The sequence below is a fragment of the Geotrypetes seraphini genome, chromosome 9 (genome assembly GCF_902459505.1).
Source record: "Geotrypetes seraphini chromosome 9, aGeoSer1.1, whole genome shotgun sequence".
Taxonomy (NCBI): Eukaryota; Metazoa; Chordata; class Amphibia; order Gymnophiona; family Dermophiidae; genus Geotrypetes; species Geotrypetes seraphini.
In genome coordinates this window covers 5380367-5400169 of record NC_047092.1, presented here as the reverse complement: position 1 = coordinate 5400169, position 19803 = coordinate 5380367, and the positions used below count along the sequence as shown (strand labels likewise).

At 44.4% G+C, this 19803-nt stretch overlaps 1 protein-coding gene across 3 annotated transcripts in view; it reads left to right on the top strand.

The window, feature by feature from the left end:
• OPTN (optineurin) overlaps positions 1 to 19803 on the top strand; it is a 42230-nt gene that overhangs the window by 11743 nt on the left and 10684 nt on the right. For all 3 annotated transcript variants that reach the window (XM_033959022.1, XM_033959023.1, XM_033959024.1), the window contains exons 4-10: positions 3560 to 3739; positions 5597 to 5667; positions 7436 to 7567; positions 9225 to 9315; positions 9808 to 9923; positions 11972 to 12121; positions 18976 to 19069. In XM_033959022.1, coding sequence (XP_033814913.1) covers positions 3560 to 3739; positions 5597 to 5667; positions 7436 to 7567; positions 9225 to 9315; positions 9808 to 9923; positions 11972 to 12121; positions 18976 to 19069 — 834 coding nt within the window. The remainder of the gene's footprint in view (positions 1 to 3559; positions 3740 to 5596; positions 5668 to 7435; positions 7568 to 9224; positions 9316 to 9807; positions 9924 to 11971; positions 12122 to 18975; positions 19070 to 19803) is intronic.

Below are 19803 nucleotides of genomic sequence, written 5' to 3'. Positions count from 1 at the left end.
CACGGTGTTAAAGCTACCGCCTCGGTATCCACGCTGCTCCTTGTGACCCTGGGCAAGTCACTTAATCCCCCCATTGCCCCAGGTACATTTCATAGCCACCGGGACAGACAGGGGAAAACGCTTGAGTACCTGAATAAATTCACATAAACCGTTCTGAGCGCCCCTGGGAGAACGGTAGAGGAAACTGAATAAATAGTGTGAAAAGTTTCTGTCTGGTAACCAGAGCTGAGATTGTGACGTCATAATACCTCATTCCACCAATAAGAGCCAACCTCATCCGTGATGTCACAATGGCTTCACTGTCCTATACTTGGCTCACTTTCAATACATTTTGCTTTCTAGAGTGGCGCAGTGGTTAAAGCTACAGCCTCAGCTCCCTGAGGTTATGGGTTCAAACTGTGACCCTGGGCAAGTCACTTAATCCCCCCATTGCTCCAGGTACATTAGATAGATTGTGAGCCCACCAGGACAGACAGGGGAAAATAAATTCATGTAAACCGTTCTGAGCTCCCCAGGGAGAATGGAATAGAAGATTGAATAAATAAACTAAATTCTAGCCAATCGTTATTCAGTTAGCCACCGTCAGTGTTTGTAAACACAGATCACCAGCGGTTGAATTAGACCAGAAATTCAGTGCTGGGTCCTATTTGGGTTCTGGTGCTGATTATCTGGGTTTGGGGCAGTCGTTGGAAGTTACCCACATGCCACTGATATTCCGATCCACCCGGTTAACTTAGACCCTCTATTACAAAGGCGCGCTAAGCGTTTTCGCATGGATTTTGCACGCACTAAATCAACATGTGCGCTAACCGCTAACGCGTCCATAGGGTAACATGTAAGCATTAGCGTTTAGCGCACGTTAAAAGCTTACGCACCTTTGATCACAACAAAGCTGTCCAAGGAACTTCTGCTATTGATGGTGGGTGTAGTAGTGTCTACGAATGCTTTACATTTAAACCTTAGGCATATGTCTGTCATAATTAGATGGTAAGCTCTTTGGAGCAGGGACTGTCTCTTGCAAGTTTAATGTACAGCGCTGCGTGCATCTGGTAGCACTATAGAAATAATAAATAGTAGTGTAATCTACTCTAGTCTTCAATTTATATCCCGAATCCTTTCCCAAAGGAACTCGATTCGGTTTACAATTAATGGAAAAATAAGATAACATCTAGTAGATCAAATGGAAAGAGGATTATTAGTTAGGATTTGATAGATATTTAAATAGTTTCAGGAACTGGTCTGAATAACTGTTGCATAAACAACCAAGTTTTTAGATCTTTCCGAAATTGCTGTAACTGACAGTCTTGAAGAGTCTGGCAGTTTATTCCAAATTTCCACCAATTTAAATGAGAAAGTTTTGCTAAGTTTCCCACATGCCCTCCTGCCCACAACCCTAGAGTAACCAGATTTCCTCATTAAGAAAGAGGATATGTGGCCCTGCCCCATTTTGCCCGCCACACGAACCTCGTCTCTTCTTCCCTGAGCTTGGGGCCCTGCCTGGAGGGCCACCGAGCAGGTTCTGATGCGATGGCATCCCATATCTTTGCGCTGTATCCACGCATGCTCACAGGCCTTCCAGATGCGGTCCCCGAGCTCAAGGCTTTTCAAAACCTGGACAAACTGCCGGGTTTTGGAAATCCGTCCGCGCACCTGGACAGTCCTCTAAAAAGAGGACATGTCCGGTGTTCTCTTGGGCTTCCACGGCTGGCGTCCTGATTGTAGCAGGTTTCTGGGTCTTGCCGCATCTGCGTAGAAAAAAGAACCCTGAAGAAATCCACAATATGATGGCTGAAACATGGGTTCTTTCTACACAGACTCGATGGAACTCCTCTCGTATGAGGAAAGACTAAAACGTTTAGGGCTCTTCAGCTTGGAAAAGAGACGGCTGAGGGGAGACAGGATCTACAAAATCCTGAGTGGAGTAGAACGGGTACAAGTGGATCGATTTTTCACTCTATCAAAAATGACAAAGACTAGGGGACATTCGATGAAGTTATAGGGAAATACTTTTAAAACCAATAGGAGGAAATTATTTTTCACTCAGAGAATAGTTAAGTTCTTGAATGCGTTGCCAGAGGTTGTGGTAAGAGCGATTAATGTAGCTAGTTTTAAGAAAGGGTTGGAGAAGTTCCTGGAGGAAAAGTCCATAGTCTGTTATTGAGAAAGACATGGGGGAAGCCAGTGCTTGAATGGAATGTTGCCACTCTTTGGGATTCTAGAATCTTGCTACTCTTTGGGATTCCGAAATCTTGCTATTCTTTGGGATTCTGTATGGAATGTTGCTACTCTTTGGGATTCTGGAATCTTATTACTCTTTGGGGTTCCGGAATCTTGCTATTCTTTAGGATTCTATATGGAATGTTGCTATTCTTTGGGTTTTGGCCAGGTACTAGTGACCTGGATTGGCCGCCGTGAGAACGGGCCACTGGGCTTGATGGACCATGGGTCTGACCCAGTAAGGGTAACTCTACACAACCCCCACCTCTCCCCACATTCTGTAGTAATATTGTCACTTCAGTGACAGCAACACAAACGGCCTCCATTACTAGGCGCATTGTAGGTAAGAGAGAACCATTCAGAAGGACAGCCAGACGCTATACTGCAAACCTGCAACTGAAAACTAGCCGAAAGTGTCGGAACTCAATCATTCAATGATATGGCGACACTGCACATATTACTTTGAGCTCTTGATCATCGGTACCCCAGAGAAGCTACCTAAACAGGAGAATACCAGACTGGGTCAATCAGAGTGCAGACCCTCACCAAAGACAGAAGAGCCATTCTTAACCCCTCCGGTTCTGTACAGGCAGAAAGGAAAGTTGAGACCAGTAGGCGGGAGGGGCTGGAGCCTGCTTTTTTTATCATGCTCTGTACCCCCCAGCATCAGCTCTTCCCCTTTCGCTCCTTGCACTGTGCCTGGGGAGTGGAGGAAGCAGGAGCTGTTTTCGGTGGCCTCGGACAGTAGCCCTCCAGCTGCTCCTTAAACGACAGGGCTATCGGTGCTTAGCTAGTGGGTCAGGACCACTTTAGAAATCAGAATGTAGTAAAAGCGAGCCAAGTCTAGGACAGTCAAGCCATTGTGACATCACTGATGAGGTTGGCTCTTATTGGTTGAATGAGGCATTATGACATCACAATACCAGCTCTGGTTATCAGAGGCTGAAACTTTTCACACTATTCATTGATTCAATTTTCTATACTGTTCTTCCAAGTAGAGAATGACACGGGGACACATTTTTTTCCCGTCCCGGCAAGTTCTTTTCCTGTCCCTGCCTCATTCCCACAAGCTCCGTCATCTGCACAAACCTCAAACCCTTTAAAATCATAAGTGTTTGAGGCTTCTGCGGTTAAGGCAGAGCTTACAGGAATGGGGCAGGGACAAGGACAAAACTCATGGGGACAGGAAAATTGAGTTCCTGAGGGGACGTGGAAAATTTTGGCCCCGTGTTATTGTCTAGTCAGGATGTTGTTTATTATTGTGGCAAGTTACACCTTGTCGGTTTATGTGTGAACCTCCTTGCTGTGCTAGTGACCGGCCAATGTGCTTTTCTGCTTTCAGGGGTCTGGAGACAGTGCAGCGAGTCCCCGGAAGGAAACTCATGAGGAACTGGAGCATCTAAAAGCTCAAGTGGTACGGCTTCAGGCAGAGAAGGCCGACCTGCTGACCATCATTTCGGAGCTTCAACTCAAAGTCAACCTTGGCTCCTCTGAAGACTCTTTTGTTGAGATCAGAATGGCTGTAAGTCCTGGGGGGAGCCCCCCTCCCCTCCCCCCTTCCCCCGGTGATTGAATCAGATGTAAGGAAGCTGGCAGGATAGATTGACACAGACTGGTATGAAACAGCTGGTTCCTGGCACTTTCTAGGGCTCTGGTACATCTCTATCAAACAAGGATTCTGATCTGCCCCTCCGTTTGTTGGTGTATTATCGATACAGCAGAGAAAAAGGTGTAAATTGATTCGTTTTAGCTGTCTGGTGATATTTGTGGCATCCTGAAGGAACTCCTTTATGGGGAATAGAGATTTTAGGGCAGTGAGAACAAATCCCGATCACAAAATGTTATATGTCTCGTAGACAAGAGGACAGGATAGGATTATGGGAGGGAGAAGACTGTGAAATACGGGGGACTGTGAAATAAGGGGACTCTGACATACCTGCTAGTTGAGCCCCATAATTTACAACCACCACCACCGCCTCCCCCGATATTCAGCTGGTAGTTGTCAGCGTTTTGGGTTTAAAAAAAAAAATACTAATCGTAATCAGCTAGAGTGGCTCCAAATATTCAGGGCCAAACCATAAGCAAACACTGGCACCGAAACCCGGAGGCTCATTTTGCTGTGGCTGGATGCCGGCGCTTATGTGGTTCCTGACTGATATCCACATGGGTCCCTTGAGCAGGAAGTGACGTCGGAAGGAGAGCCGATGCCAGCATGGGCAGCAAGTTAAGAGATGCTGCTCGTGCCAGGGAAGCTAAACAGGTGCAGGGGAAGAGAAGGGGGCCGCCTCTCGCTCTCGCTACGCCACTGAAAGGAAGCTCTGGAATAGAGGGCATCGAGGTGCTAAGCTCAGGAGTAATCTAAGAAAGGTGATAGTTGCGTGGAATAGGCTCCCGTTAGACCTGGTGGAGGCAAAAACTGGGTCTGAATTCAAGAAAGCATGGGATAGGCATGTGGGATCTTTTAGGAAGAGAAGGAGATTGTGGATGGGCCATTTGGCCTTTATCTGCCATCATGTTTCTATAACCATAAAGCTCTATGACCTCATAATGCAGGTGTAAAGAGCCTTAGCCAATAGGAAGAGGAGATGCAAATGTTAAGTGCCTTAGCCAATAGGGAGAGGAGGAGATAGTGGATGCTGTGGATGGACCATTTGGCCTTTACCTGCCATCATGTTTCTATAACCATAAAGCTCTATGACCTCATAATGCAGGTGTAAAGAGCCTTAGCCAATAGGAAGAGGAGATGCAAATGTTAAGAGCCTTAGCCAATAGGGAGAGGAGGAGATAGTGGATGCTGCGGATGGGCCATTTGGCCTTTACCTGCCATCATGTTTCTATAACCATAAAGCTCTATGACCTCATAATGCAGGTGTAAAGAGCCTTAGCCAATAGGAAGAGGAGATGCAAATGTTAAGAGCCTTAGCCAATAGGGAGAGGAGAAGATAGTGGATGCTGTGGATGGACCATTTGGCCTTCATCTGCCATCATGTTCCTATGTTTCTGTGATGTCTGCTGGTATTTGATATCCTCCCGGCAAGAAAAGAAATTTATTTTGCTCAGTCTCCAATCTCTTAAACTTATTTGTATATTTTAATTTTATTCTTTTTATTTCTTTTATCTTTTTTATTATTTGAATTGTACCTTTCCCTCACAATTCTTGGAATTTTAATAATTGTTTACTCAGGTACTTTAGTTCGATTGTGAGCCTTCGGGACAGGTAGGGAAGGTCTAAGTACCTGTATTATATTGTAAACCTCTTAGATCTGTAATATCCTTAAGCGAAATATCAAATGGGGGTTTGTCTATCAGGCAATGAAGGCGGGTGACTGAAATAAAGATGCTGAGAAGGTGATAAGTGTTATTCATTCTAATTCCGTAGGAGGGAGAAGAGACCAGCACTTCGACAGCAAGCAAGGATAATGCTGGCCAGAGTGAACTGGTGTCATATGTGTGAGTAGATATCACGTGCTGGGCTGGCGGAATCAATGTGGCCACATATCGCGTGTTTTCCTGGTGTCAGGCACGTAGTTTTGGAGTTATGGTTTCATTTGGAATCCGAGGAGGGTGCTGAGCAGACTTTTATGGTCTGAATCCTGCAAACGATGAGCTGGTTTGCAACGGCAACCGCAGAAGTTGGAGGCTAAGGACTTCCACGGTCTATGACCCAGTAATATACAATGCAATCTTTATCTGTATACCGCCAGTACCTCCATGAAGTTCACAGCGGTTTACATAAGTAATTATGGTGCTACAATATTTAGGAATTATTAGTAACAAATTCATGAAATAGGTCTTTGGGTCAAAGGAAGTGTAACTATTGGGCAGACTGGATGGACCATTCAGGTCTGTATCTGCCGTCATCTACTATGTTACTATTTATTTAACAAACCGTCCTTTCATGAGAACCCAGTAAGGCGGTGTGTAGGCAAATGAAATACAGAGGAAAGGAAGTCCATTATTTGATAGGGAATACACACAAAAGGAAAAAGAAGGAGCAACCTCTCCCCCCCAAAAAAAAAAAACAAAACCCGTTCAGTACAGTTAACTAATGTAAATGCACATGAGTCGAGTCTCTTTCATTTGAAAGGAAACTCTGCAATGAGAGGGCATAGGAGGAAGTTAAGAGGTGACAGGCTCCGGAGTAATCTGAGGAAATACTTTTTTACAGAAAGGGTGGTAGATGTGTGGAACAGTCTCCCGGAAGACGTGGTGGAGATAGAGACTGTGTCTAAATTCAAGAAGGTCTGGGATAGGCACATGGGATCTCTTAGAGAGAGGAAGAGATAATGGTTACTGCGGATGGGCAGGCTAGATGGGCCATTTGGCCTTTATCTGCCATTATGTTTCTATAACCATAAAGCTCTATGACCTCACAATGCAGGTGTAAAGAGCCTTAGCCTATAGGAAGAGGAGATGCAAATGTTAAGAGCCTTAGCCAATAGGGAGAGGAGGAGATAGTGGATGCTTTGGGTGGGCAGATTGGATGGGCCATTTGGCCTTTATCTGCCATCATGTTTCTATAACCATAAAGCTCTATGACCTCACAATGCAGGTGTAAAGAGCCTTAGCCTATAGGAAGAGGAGATGCAAATGTTAAGAGCCTTAGCCAATAGGGAGAGGAGGAGATAGTGGATGCTTTGGGTGGGCAGATTGGATGGGCCATTTGGCCTTTATCTGCCATCATGTTTCTATAACCATAAAGCTCTATGACCTCACAATGCAGGTGTAAAGAGCCTTAGCCTATAGGAAGAGGAGATGCAAATGTTAAGAGCCTTAGCCAATAGGGAGAGGAGGAGATAGTGGATGCTGCGGATGGGCCGTTTGGCCTTTATCTGCCCTCAGGTTTCTATGATTAATATTCAAAGCAATTTAACTGGCCAGAAATGGCTCCTGGACAGTTAAATCACCTGTTCAGGACTAACCACTAATGTTAGGACCAGATTCTTGAAAAGTGTGTGGGAAGGTTGCATAGCCGCTGCCTGTTTGGTGCCTGTTCCTGAGATGGAGCTGTGTGAATTTTGAGACATTGGGGGAGGAAACTTGCAACACCTCTTCCTGTTTCTGTGGTGGGTGTTTTGTGAGAAGCTTGACCTTCCACTGCCTGTTCTATGCTGGGTTTGTTTGAGGAAAGGGCGATGCTTATACCCCTTCAAGGCAATTGGGTATAATACCTGTTGTATTTACCTCTGCTTGTAATAGACATTTTATTATGCTTAAGTAAATCCACAGGTGAAACCAAGAAGTACTTGGAATCGGAGGAAATGACTGTTAGCCGACTTCTACAGAGTCTGAGAGAAGAGAGCGCCAGGGCAGAGATGCTGGAGAGAGATCTGAGCTCCACCAGGCACAGGTGCAAAGCTGCTGGGTATCTGTTAAAAAACCATAGCCTGGGTCCTGGCATATGAAGCTGGGCGAGAAATGCCCTCTGGGCGGTACAGCTTAGGGTTCGTCTCTTAATTCTTCTCACCTAGTAAACGCCTCAGTGTTCTTTAGTAAACCACCTAGTTATAAGCAGTGTATACATTTTAAATAAATAAATTATGCCAAATAAAATTGGTGTCAGTCAGGTCGCTAAGTTAGATTTGCATTTGTAATCAAACAGCAGCTGGTACAGAATTTTAAAAAGAATTAAAATCGTAGCCGAGACAAACTCAGATACGTTACCAGCTGCTGGCTATGGTATACCTACGTGCACATGGGCTAGCACCAAGGTATTCTGCCCTATCTTCCCCTTCCAAAGCTACTTTCTGTTCCACCCGTTAAACACTTGCTTTTCTAAGTGTTGAGGGCAGGTATGTTTTCGTGCAGAGGCCCACAGGCATGGCATGAGATCCCTCTGTACATCCGGGAGCAGGGAAATTTGCACAATTTAAATAAATTACTGAAATAGTATTTGTTTTGTAAGATGAAATAAGGGAATTGAAGCTTTCTTTAATTGTTGGCACTGGTCGCTGAAGTGTTTCGTTTGTTTGATTTGTTTAATTGTATGCGATGTGATAATTTTATGTAAGTACTTTTTGGAACCTGCTTTGTATAACGCGGGATATAAGTCAGTAAACTATAAACTAAGTTCCAGTCCAAGTCTGGGCCGTTACCTTATGGTTTGGGTCCAAATCCTAGGGACCTGGCTGGTGGGGTTCAGTTCTGAACTGGGCCAAGGGAACAGGGCCATTCTGAGAGCTGTGTGAGTTTTGAGGCTGCACAGGGCACAAGGGAGAGGGGGGCACAAAAATCACTCCCCATCCATTGTCTCCCCTGCAGTGGGCAAGACAGAGGTGCAATGGGTGTGTGTCACACAGGGCGCCTGAGACTTTGCTGGGTGACTTGCAGTTCCAAATTGGGACACTAGAGGGACCACGCTGGGTGCTGAGCTAATTTTATCCCTGCTGGGGTTTTGGGGTTTTTTAAATTTATAACCTGCTTTTTACAGTGCGGCTCACAATTTAAACATACACAATACAAATCATACACATTTAAAACATAAACAGACAAGTGATCCTCCTCTTCAACTAAAATTCAACCACAGTCTACGCCTCACCCCCTTAAGCCCCTCTCCCCTCTCTTCTCCATTCGAAACTTCTACTTAAATTGCTGTATAGTCCTTGTATTGTCCAAATGTACTCCACTGTGAATGTTTGCTTGTAGGCCGTTCTGAGCTACTGGGAGGACGGGATAAAAATCCAAATAAATAAATTATACCTCTACAAAACATCAGTTCCCATATTTCAGATTTAACAACTTCTTAAAAACACCAAGATCACTCTGCTGTCGTATACACATAGGCACATGATTCCATTCCTGCGGGCTAATGGCCGAAAATGTGCTTGTTCGTGTAATGGTCAATCTCGGAGACCTAACAGGGGGAACCAGCATGTCTGCGCGATGGATAGACACTGTCTTCTGTCAGAGCCCACAGCGGCTCTTCAGAAAATGTGAAAACGGTACGCTATTGCTCAGGGCAGACGTGATATAAAGCTAATCCCTGTCTCCTGTGATATTTCCTTTAGGTTAGCTGAGGCAGAGCAGAAGGCAGCCACTGTATCGGAGCAGGGGACTCAGACCGAAGAGGAGGAACGAGAGGACAGCACGGTGGCTGATGTGGGTGATGAGGCTGTAAAGCAGAGCTTTGTCCATCTTTTTTTTATGATCATGACCTCGTGATAGCAGCCAAATAAAAATGTGTGACCCTTCCCCCCCCCCCCACTTCCACGAGGTGCAGATTAGTGAAGCACCTATGCAGAACCTTCCTAGTTTGTAACTCCAAGCATGCGCGGATGGCCCTACCCGACGCAATTGTGCTGGGTTTTGAAAAGCTGTCCGGACCCCCGGACATGTCTGGGGAAATGCACCTCCCCATATGCACCTCCCCTCTCTAATCCCCAACATTGGTGGTACCAGATGGCGACCACCGTAAATTTACATCAGTAGTTGAGGAATGGCATCTGATATAAGAAACAGGAGAGGCCTGGAGGAGGTAACGGGGTGGTCCTTGTTAGGTCCTGTCCTGTTAGTGCTCAGTGAGTGATATGATCCTAATTCATAGCGGTTTCTGTTCTGCACTGACGGGTGACTCTCTTCTTTCTTGGACAGTTTGTGAGTGAGGTGGAGAGTCTGAAACTTCAGATCAAGTCTCTGTGTAAGGAGCTCCAGGAGGCCCACCTGAAACTGAATGACGCCGAGCTGCTGAAGAAGAGACTCCAGGACAAGTGAGAGCAGGGGAGTTTCTGGGGATAAGGAACGTGCCGTGAAGAGGGAAGTACCGCCCACTTGGGGCAAAAAGATGTATTGAGCGGGTAGAAATGCTTTCTGAAATGGGATTCCCCTCTTGTTACAATCAGGATTACCAACTGGCTCCGATTAGTATCGCAAACTGTGTGCCGTGGCGAGATTCCGGGTGTGCTGCGAGAGGCACATCCTGTAGGCCAGGGGTAGGCAATTCCGGCCCTCAAGAGCCGAAGCTAGGTCAGGTTTTCAGGATAGCCACAATAAATATGCATGAGATGGATTTGCATCTCAAGGAGGAAGTGCATGCAAATCCATCTCATACATATTCATTGTGGAGATTCTGAAAACCTGACCTGGCTCCGGCTCTCGAGGACTGGAATTGCCTACCCCTACTGTAGGCAATCAGCCGACGCCGGGACCTCTCCTCCTCACCTGCACTCCACCCCACCACCACCAGGGTTAGCAAGAGACAGCAATACACAAAATATATCACCTTGATAGGGCTACTGTCCAATTTAACTGCTGCTGTGCCTCCCATTTGAGGAATTAGACCAGCGTCTCGCAAACCTTTTCAAGCCCCGGCACACTAAAGTTGGGGGCCGCAGAGCTAGCAAGCTCAGGACCCCGTCCAGAGGACCACTTGTGCCAATGTCAACATGATGATGTCATTGCATCAATGCATGTGCATGCCCAGAAACCCTGAAATTGCTACGCCAAAGGGAGGGAGGGGGGGGTCAGAGTACAGAGAGGGTTTGGGCCAGGTACTACTGACCTGGATTGGCCACTGTGAGAACGGGCTACTGGGCTTGATGGACCATTGGTCTGACCCAGTATGCCATTGCCATTGGTCTGACCCAGTAAGCCGTTGCAACAACACTGCTGAGGTTGGCTCTGGGGCACTGTGGAATGAGGCATTATGACATCACAATCTGAGCTCTGGAATGTTGCTCTCATTGGGGTTCTGGAATCTTGCTATTCTTTCAGATGCTGGAATGTTGCTACTCTTTGGGTTTTGGCCAGGTACTAGTGACCTGGATTGGCCACTGTGAGAACGGGCTACTGGGCTTAATGGACCATTGGTCTGACCCAGTATGGCTATTCTTATGTTCTTACATGTGCCAAGTATAGGACAATCAGCCATTGTGACATCACTGATGAGGTTGGCTCTGACGCACTGTGGAATGAGGTATTATGACATCATAATCTCAGCTCCGGAATGTTGCTACTCATTGGGTTTTAACCTGGATTGGCCACCGTGAGAACGAGCTACTGGGCTTGATGGACCATTGGTCTGACCCAGTAAGGCTATTCTTAGGTTCTTATGAGAGGTACCAGGGAGGAGGAGAGATGCAATGACGTCACACGCTTGTGTGATGTCATCACGTCGACATCTGCGGAGGCCCTCTAGATGGGGCCCTGAGCTTGCTAGCCCTGCAGACGCGGCCCCAACTTTAGCGTGCAGGGGCTTGAAAAAGTTTGCGAGACGCTCAGAACAATGCACAAACATCTACAGTCTTAGGTTAAGCTGTACCTGGGTTTGTTTTACTTGGCGATTTCTGCAGCATTTGTTGATGTTTTATAAAGGCTTTTGTGTCCCTTTGGAAAGTCATCTGGAAGGAGGTACCTTCTTTCTCTCTTAACCCAGGTCTGCAGTTATAAAATTAGCCTCACTGTTTCCTGAAATATACCAGTAACTAGTTTCTTTTGGGCTATGGCTGATCGAAGGTATAGAATTTGTTTTTATTCTTGCTTCTTAAAAATACTTAGACCAAAGTGATTATAACTAACTGGAAGAGTAATGGAGATGTTATATGTAAATATGACCGAGAAATTTCATTATTCTGATGTCCCCTATATAGATGGAGCTATTTAGGTGACCTGCATCCTGTTAACTTTGTTGTGGTATTCTTTGTTTTTTTGTATACAGTTCAATTTTTTTTTTAAATGGAACAATCAGAAAAAAACCCCACAACCCAATTATAGGTTTTTCTATCCAGACTCGGGCTTTAGATGTTGGTTTTGTTCTCAGGTGCCAGAGCCTTGACCAAAAACTCTCTGAAAATGAAATTGACCAAGAAGAGAAGCAGGAGCTGAAGTACACGGTGAAGAAGTTGGAGCTGCAGGTGGAGAGCATGAGAGAAGAAATAAAACTGGAGCAAAGCAAAACAGAATCAGAGGCGTGAGTGTTGGGGGAGGGGAGCAAGATGTCGCTTCTTAAGCCGAGCTAGTAAAAGTCTTTCAGGTGACTGTATTCTATAACATAACATAACATTATACTTATAAACCGCGTTACCAAAAAGTTCTACGCGGCTTACAAAAGATTATAAACATTAAACATAATTGTATATTTGAATGAATCAGCTACTCAGGTATTTGGAGAAAAGATAGGTTTTTAGCTGTTTTCTAAAATGTCTGTGAGCAACAAAAGATCGAAATTCTTTTTCATGAGAAGCTGCCTGAGATGCTACAGAGTAATTTAGGAATTTCTTGCTTTTACAACCTTTTACAGAAGGGAAATTGAACAGAGCAGGAGTTTTTCTACTGCATTTGTGCCTAGCTATGGAGAAACTATTAGCCAGATAAGTAGGGGCTGTTAAACATTCAGAACTCTCTTTTCCTAAATTTAAGGTCTTATTCAAAACCCCTTATTTTAGGCTGGCGTTTGGGCTGGAGCAGGGTTGGCACATTGGTGGAACCCTCTTATGACTATTACTATTTTGATTTTTAATTTAATTTTAACTTGGATAATGTAGATAAAGGTTTTTTTTAGACAATTTGGTATGTTTGTCTTGAATGAATTTATACTTTTCCATCGTAATGGAGTTCTTTTCTTTTGTGCTTTATTGTACTAAACCACTTTGACTTTTTGTTAGATATGGTGGTATATCAAGATTTTATGAATCAACATTCATCCCACTGTGAATCTGAGCCTAGAACAATCCATACAATAGGTTCATTTTCTGGATACCATCGTGCAATTGCATGATGGACTCATAAGACTACATATTACCAATGGCTACCATTCTGGTCCTTGAAAACTTATATTGTACCTCAATAAATTGACAAAAGACATTAAAAGCAGAAGAGAGACAGACTTTTCTTCGAAGGTGTACTTATCCTCCCTCATGACAAGGCAAAAGAAGTCTGTGGTTGAAATGTACATTTCATGAACCAAAAATAAGACCATTCAACCTCATCCTCTGAATAGCTGATCACATCCCCCAGCCAAGAATCCTCTGCTTATTCCAGGCTTTACTCCAGTCAGCCTCACTCCCCTCCACAGCTAAGGGTCTTCTGTGTTTATCCCAGGCCTTATCCCTCACTCTCCCCCCCAGCAAGGCTCCTCTGTGCTTATCCCAGGCTTTACCCCTCACTTAGCACACACACTTAGCAAGGATCTTCTTTGCTTATCCCAGGCTTTACCCCTCGCTCCCCTCCCCTTCCACAACTAAGGATCCTCTGTGCTTATCCGAGGCTTTAAGCCCATAGCCAGGGTAGCAGCATTCCTGGACCAGTGTTAGCCGTAAGTCAGGAGCATGCACACACTGCACCTCAGGCCACACGCAACTGAATAGGAGTGCCACACAGTAGGGAAAGGCGTAAGAGCTCATCCTTACCGTCCATTTCTGGCTGCAATGCGAGCTTAAGAACTTGTGGGATGCACTTTTTGCATACTGATTTCTCAGCACAAGGGATCAATCCATGGAAGTGTCTTGCATGGTTTTTTTAACAAGCTTCTGGTGCTGGCAGTACGTCACAGTAGCAGGCACAGGACAGATTCTGGTATTGTGAGAACTGGGACCTCGTGATCATCCACTGAGGAGGTCAGCGGAACGGTGGCAGCAGCAGTGCCAGCTGCATTGAGACGCGGGGTTAGAGGCCGATGATGGGGATGGGCGAAGTAGGAGGGAGGATGCTGGGGGAAATGAGAAGGAATCAAGAGGGTGAGTTAATCAGTTAATTAAATCTACAAGTACTAGCAAATCAATGCGTAGTTCTTAGAAAAGTAAACACATTTAACACACAAATGTGTGCCTGTGCGTTGCCCCCCTCAACCCTCCAAGTTTCTATTATAAGGGAAAACATCCTCCAGGGATTCAAGACGAGGTTGGACAATTCCTGCTGGACCAGAACCAACACAGCTAGGGCTGGTCTCAGTTAGGGTGCAGGTCTTTGACCTGGGGGCTGCCGCGTGAGCGGACTGCTGGGTGCGACGGACCACTGGTCTGACCCAGCAGCGGCAGTTCTTATGTTCTTATTTGATATAGTTGCCTATTAAAAAATTTATAGGCGAAATACAAGAATAAAAAATTTTACAATGTGAAAAATACACAGCCATAATGCCAAACTAACTAGACACAGTGGAGCGTGGTGGGAAGGAGAGGAGGAACTACATTTGTTATCGGATAACGGAACAATTAAGGTAAGAACATATTTTAAGGGAAAAAAATTAGAGAGAATTTTGTGAGAATGGCTTTGATATTCTTACTTTGAGGCCTCCAGCCCCAGGTCTAAACTCCAGTCTGCAGCTTGACACTCTCTGGGCCTTGTCCAGGAATTTCTTTCATAAGTGTCATGTAGACTTTCTATCCCCGCTTATTACTATCTCACAGTCACTAGGTTTTACAGCCTTTTCATACGCTGATGACATTCAACTCATGCACCCTCTCAACCCAGAAAACGCAGAAGAAATAAAAATTATCAATGACAAATTAGAACTAATAAAAAACTGGCTAAACAATAACAAACTGGTTCTAAATACTCAAAAAACAAAAACAATGCTTTTCACTTGGAAAGGAGACATAACTCCAAAAATACCATTCGTACTTGATAATACTCCTATAGAATCGGTTTCTAAGCTGAAAATCCTCGGTATAATAATAGATGTAGATCTTTCATTTCATAATCATATTAGCGAAATAGTTAAATCATGCTTTTACAGATTACGACTCCTTCGTTCAATTTCTACCTTTTTAGATTCTAAATCAATCAATATCCTAGTTCATTCTCTAATTATTTCTAAATTAGATTATTGTAATTCTCTTCTAATTAACATAACCCAGAAAGAAAGGAGACGACTCCAAATTATCCAAAACACATCAGTTAAACTAATTCACAAAGCAAAAAAATTCGACCACGTTACCCCTTTACTTATTAAATCACATTGGCTCCCCATATCTCACCGAATCACTTTCAAAATTTTATTTTTGGTATATAAAACATTGAGCTTTAACGAACCCCAATTTATAGCAAAAATGATTGTCCCATATAACTCTTCTCGTTCTTTAAGATCTTCCTCATCACAATTGCTTTCAGTCCCCTCGCTGAGAATCATCGGCACAAGACGTAATGATATGTTCTCCGTGAAAGCCCCTACACTGTGGAACTCTCTTCCAAATTTTATTAAAAACGAAACAGACCTCGTCTCTTTTAAGAAAATTTTAAAAACATATTTATTTCAAGATGCATTTGATTCATGAAACGTAACATCTTAGGTTCTTTCATTCTTTTTTTCTTTTCCTCTCTTTTGTTTTTTTTTTTTATCTGATCTTGCCCCATTATTACCCAATGTGCTTTCCTTTTGATGTAAAATTCTAACAAATAACGAAATTGTAACTTTCCCCCTCCTTCCCACTCTATCCCGTTTGTCCAATTTGTCTGTCTATTGTCTAACTTTCGTAAATTAAATGTATTACCACATTCTGATGGTTTTTTAAATTGTACATCGCTTAGATATTGTTATAAGCGATTCATCAAATGAAAATGAAAATTAAACTTGAAACTAGACTTTCAGAGGAAGGCGAAACAAACCTTCTTTTTATGACGGTTGCAGTTTTATGTTATACATTCCATTTTCTAGCCCGTCCTTCCAGAAGAGCCCAGAACGGGTTATGAGTTGACATACGTAATAACAGTTGGCAATAAGAAGGGTCCAGGAAGTGAATTCTAGAAGTATGCAGTGAAAGAAAGATGGCGTAGAAGCATCTGAAAGTGACACTGGAGTGAGCACCGAATACCTGCAGCGGTTGGACCCTTTCCATACACAGAAGGACAAATCTGGGAGCATAATTTGTTCCAAAAGCATGCTTGTAATCCAAAGCGCTCGTATATCAAAGCAAATTTCCCCATAGGAAATAATGGAAACTCGGACGATTCATTCCACAGCCCCACAACTTAAATACAAAATATTATGCGTACTCATATTGCAAGACCTCGCTCGTTTAGAACAGTCACTTCACTCTCGCAGCGTCAGAGAGAGAAGAACCATCGGCTCAGTTATGATGATGTCGTGCGTACTCGTATTGCAAGACCTCACTCGTTTAGAACGGTCACTACACTCCCGCAGCGTCAGAGAGAGAAGAACCATCGGCTCAGTTGTGATGATGTGACGCGTGTATACTGTATGTACTCGTATCGCAAGACCTCGCTCGTTTAGAACAGTCACTACACTCCCGCAGCGTCAGAGAGAGAAGAACCATCGGCTCAGTTGTGATGTGTGTATACTGTATGTACTCGTATCGCAAGACCTCGCTCATTTAGAACAGTCACTACACTCCCGCAGCGTCAGAGAGAGAAGAACCATCGGCTCAGTTGTGATGTGTGTATACTGTATGGACTCGTATTGCAAGACCTCGCTCGTTAGAATGGTCACTACACTCCCGCAGCGTCAGAGAGAGAAGAACCATTGGCTCAGTTGTGATGTGTGTATACTGTATGTACTCATATTGCAAGACCTCGCTCGTTTAGAACAGTCACTTCACTCTCGCAGCGTCAGAGAGAGAAGAACCATCGGCTCAGTTATGATGATGTCGTGCGTACTCGTATTGCAAGACCTCACTCGTTTAGAACGGTCACTACACTCCCGCAGCGTCAGAGAGAGAAGAACCATCGGCTCAGTTGTGATGATGTGACGCGTGTATACTGTATGTACTCGTATCGCAAGACCTCGCTCGTTTAGAACAGTCACTACACTCCCGCAGCGTCAGAGAGAGAAGAACCATCGGCTCAGTTGTGATGTGTGTATACTGTATGTACTCGTATCGCAAGACCTCGCTCATTTAGAACAGTCACTACACTCCCGCAGCGTCAGAGAGAGAAGAACCATCGGCTCAGTTGTGATGTGTGTATACTGTATGGACTCGTATTGCAAGACCTCGCTCGTTTAGAATGGTCACTACACTCCCGCAGCGTCAGAGAGAGAAGAACCATTGGCTCAGTTGTGATGTGTGTATACTGTATGTACTCGTATTGCAAGACCTCGCTCATTTAGAACAGTCACTTCACTCTCGCAGCGTCAGAGAGAGAAGAACCATCGGCTCAGTTATGATGATGTCGTGCGTACTCGTATTGCAAGACCTCACTCGTTTAGAACGGTCACTACACTCCCGCAGTGTCAGAGAGAGAAGAACCATCGGCTCAGTTGTGATGATGCGACGCGTGTATACTGTATGGACTCGTATTGCAAGACCTCGCTCATTAAGAACGGTCACTACACTCCCGCACCATCAGAGAGAGAAGAACCATCAGCTCAGTTGTGATGTGTATATACTGTATGTACTCGTATTGCAAGACCTCACTCGTTTAGAACGGTCACTACACTCCCGCAGCATCAGAGAGAGAAGAACCATCGGCTCACTTGTGATGATGTCGTGCGTACTCGTATTGCAAGACCTCGCTCGTTTAGAACGGTCACTGCACTCCTGCAGCGTCAAGGAGAGAAGAGCCATTGGCTCAATTGTGATGACGTGACGCGTATATACTGTATGTACTCGTATTGTAAGACTTCGCTTGTTTAAAACAGTCACCACACTCCCGCAGCGTCAGGGAGAGAAGAACCATCAGCTCAGTTGTGATGACGTGACACGTATATACTGTATGTACTCATATTGCAAGTCCTCGCTCATTTAGAACAGTCACTTCACTCTCGCAGTGTCAGAGAGAGAAGAACCATCGGCTCAGTTGTGATGTGTGTACTGTATGTACTTGTATTGCAAGCCCTTGCTTGTATATCAAGTTAAAATTTAATCAAATGTTTTGCTTGTCTTGCAATCCAAGGTTTTACTGTACTCAAAAAGCTAACAAAGGTATCAGGACAGTTTTGGCAATTTCTCACAATCCGTAGAATCTGGATTAGTGTTGGTTTAGGGATAGAAGGAGTCTTTGAGGATGGTTTTAAATAATAGCCACCTTCCTGAAGCTTCCTGAAGCTAAGTATTCCTGCCAACCCTTCCCCCTCCTCCTAGATAAATTCTCCCCCAAAACCTCCACTTAAATAATCTCTTCCTCCCCAAAACACCAACCAAGTATTCAGATCCCTGAAATGTAACGTAATCTTATTTGTACTCTAACTGTAATCTATTTGTTATATCACACAGTAACATACAGTCAATTTAATATCCAATTTGCAAGTTCTTCCGGAATTAATCCAGGTACCTCTCCTCCCTTGTAACCAAAAAAAAAACCACCTCAAAACTGTTGTAACTTCACTGGAAATGTCCAGTTAGCTCTTTTGTAATCCGCCTTGAACTGCAAGGTATAGGCGGAATAGAAGTCCCTAATGTAATGTAATGTAACGGTCTGGGCAAGACGTGAGAGTAAACACGCATGTGGGCGTTTTCTCGTTGGAGGGTTTGTGCTGTCATCTTCTGGGTCGTCTGGGTAGGTAGAACTGACATTTCGGCCATCATGCTGTGTCTTTCTTCAGGGGTGCTGTGAGCTTTGCAGTTTGTTTGGCCTTTATATCTAGTGGATCCTCAAAGCTCATTAGCTGGGGCTTGAGGTGATTGAGGCAGGAAAGTCTGTTGGTCACGAATCTGAATCTTGGCAGGCGAGCCTGCAGGTCACATATTCGAATTTTGGCAGGAAAGTCCATTGGTCAAAAATTTGAATTTTTAAAGACATTTTCCCCGTAAAGCTGGGTTATGTGCTCTTGCCGCGTCTGGAAAACTGCCTAAGCCTAAGAGAGCTCTGCTTTTTATGTTCATCTTAAAATTTGTAAATGGTATTTAAATGTTTCTGTTCATTCCTGCACAGGTCAGAAGTCACCAGACTGCAGGACGCATTTGACAAGCTCAGCGCTGAGCACACAGAAGCCTGGAAAATTGCTGAAGAACTGAGAAAGGAGGAGGTAAAGCGGTCAGGGATCATCACCAGCAAAGCGCCAATGGTCACGTTGATTTCTGCCGCTGAAAAAGCGTCTGCTGTTTGAAGCTAAGGGCCCTGCGCATCCTGGTCCCTTTGCTTTGCATCTTTTTAGACTTTGTATGCACGGTTCTGTTTAAAACAACTCTTTCAGGTATCGCATGGACTACTGTAATTCGATTTACCTAAGTCTGACCCAAAAAAGTCTTCAAAGACTTCAATTGATCCAAAATACCGTGGCCAGGTTAATTTTTGCTAAAAGTAAATTTGAACACTTATCTCTGCTTTTGTTAAAACTTCATTGGCTTCCAATAATTTCCAGGATACACTTCAGATGTGCCTGCTTAACATTGAAGATCTTGTATGGCATTTTTCCTTCACTAATCCCTTTGTCATGGAATCCAAAAAGATCTGGCACAAAAACTCAAATTATCTTTCCCCTCACTGAAAGGCATTGCCTTCATTGATAAATTGGGGAAATCTTTATGTTTCAAAATAACTGGTGGATGCCTGGAATGCGCTCCCGAGAGAGGTGGTGGAGAGGAAAACGGTGACTGAGTTCAAAGACGCATGGGATGAAACAGAGGATCTAGAATCAAAAAATAATATTAAATATTGAACTAAGGCCAGTACTGGGCAGACTTGCACGGTCTGTGTCTGTAAATGGCCGTTTGGGGGAGGATGGGCTTGGGAGGGCTTCAGTGGCTGGGAGGGTGTGGA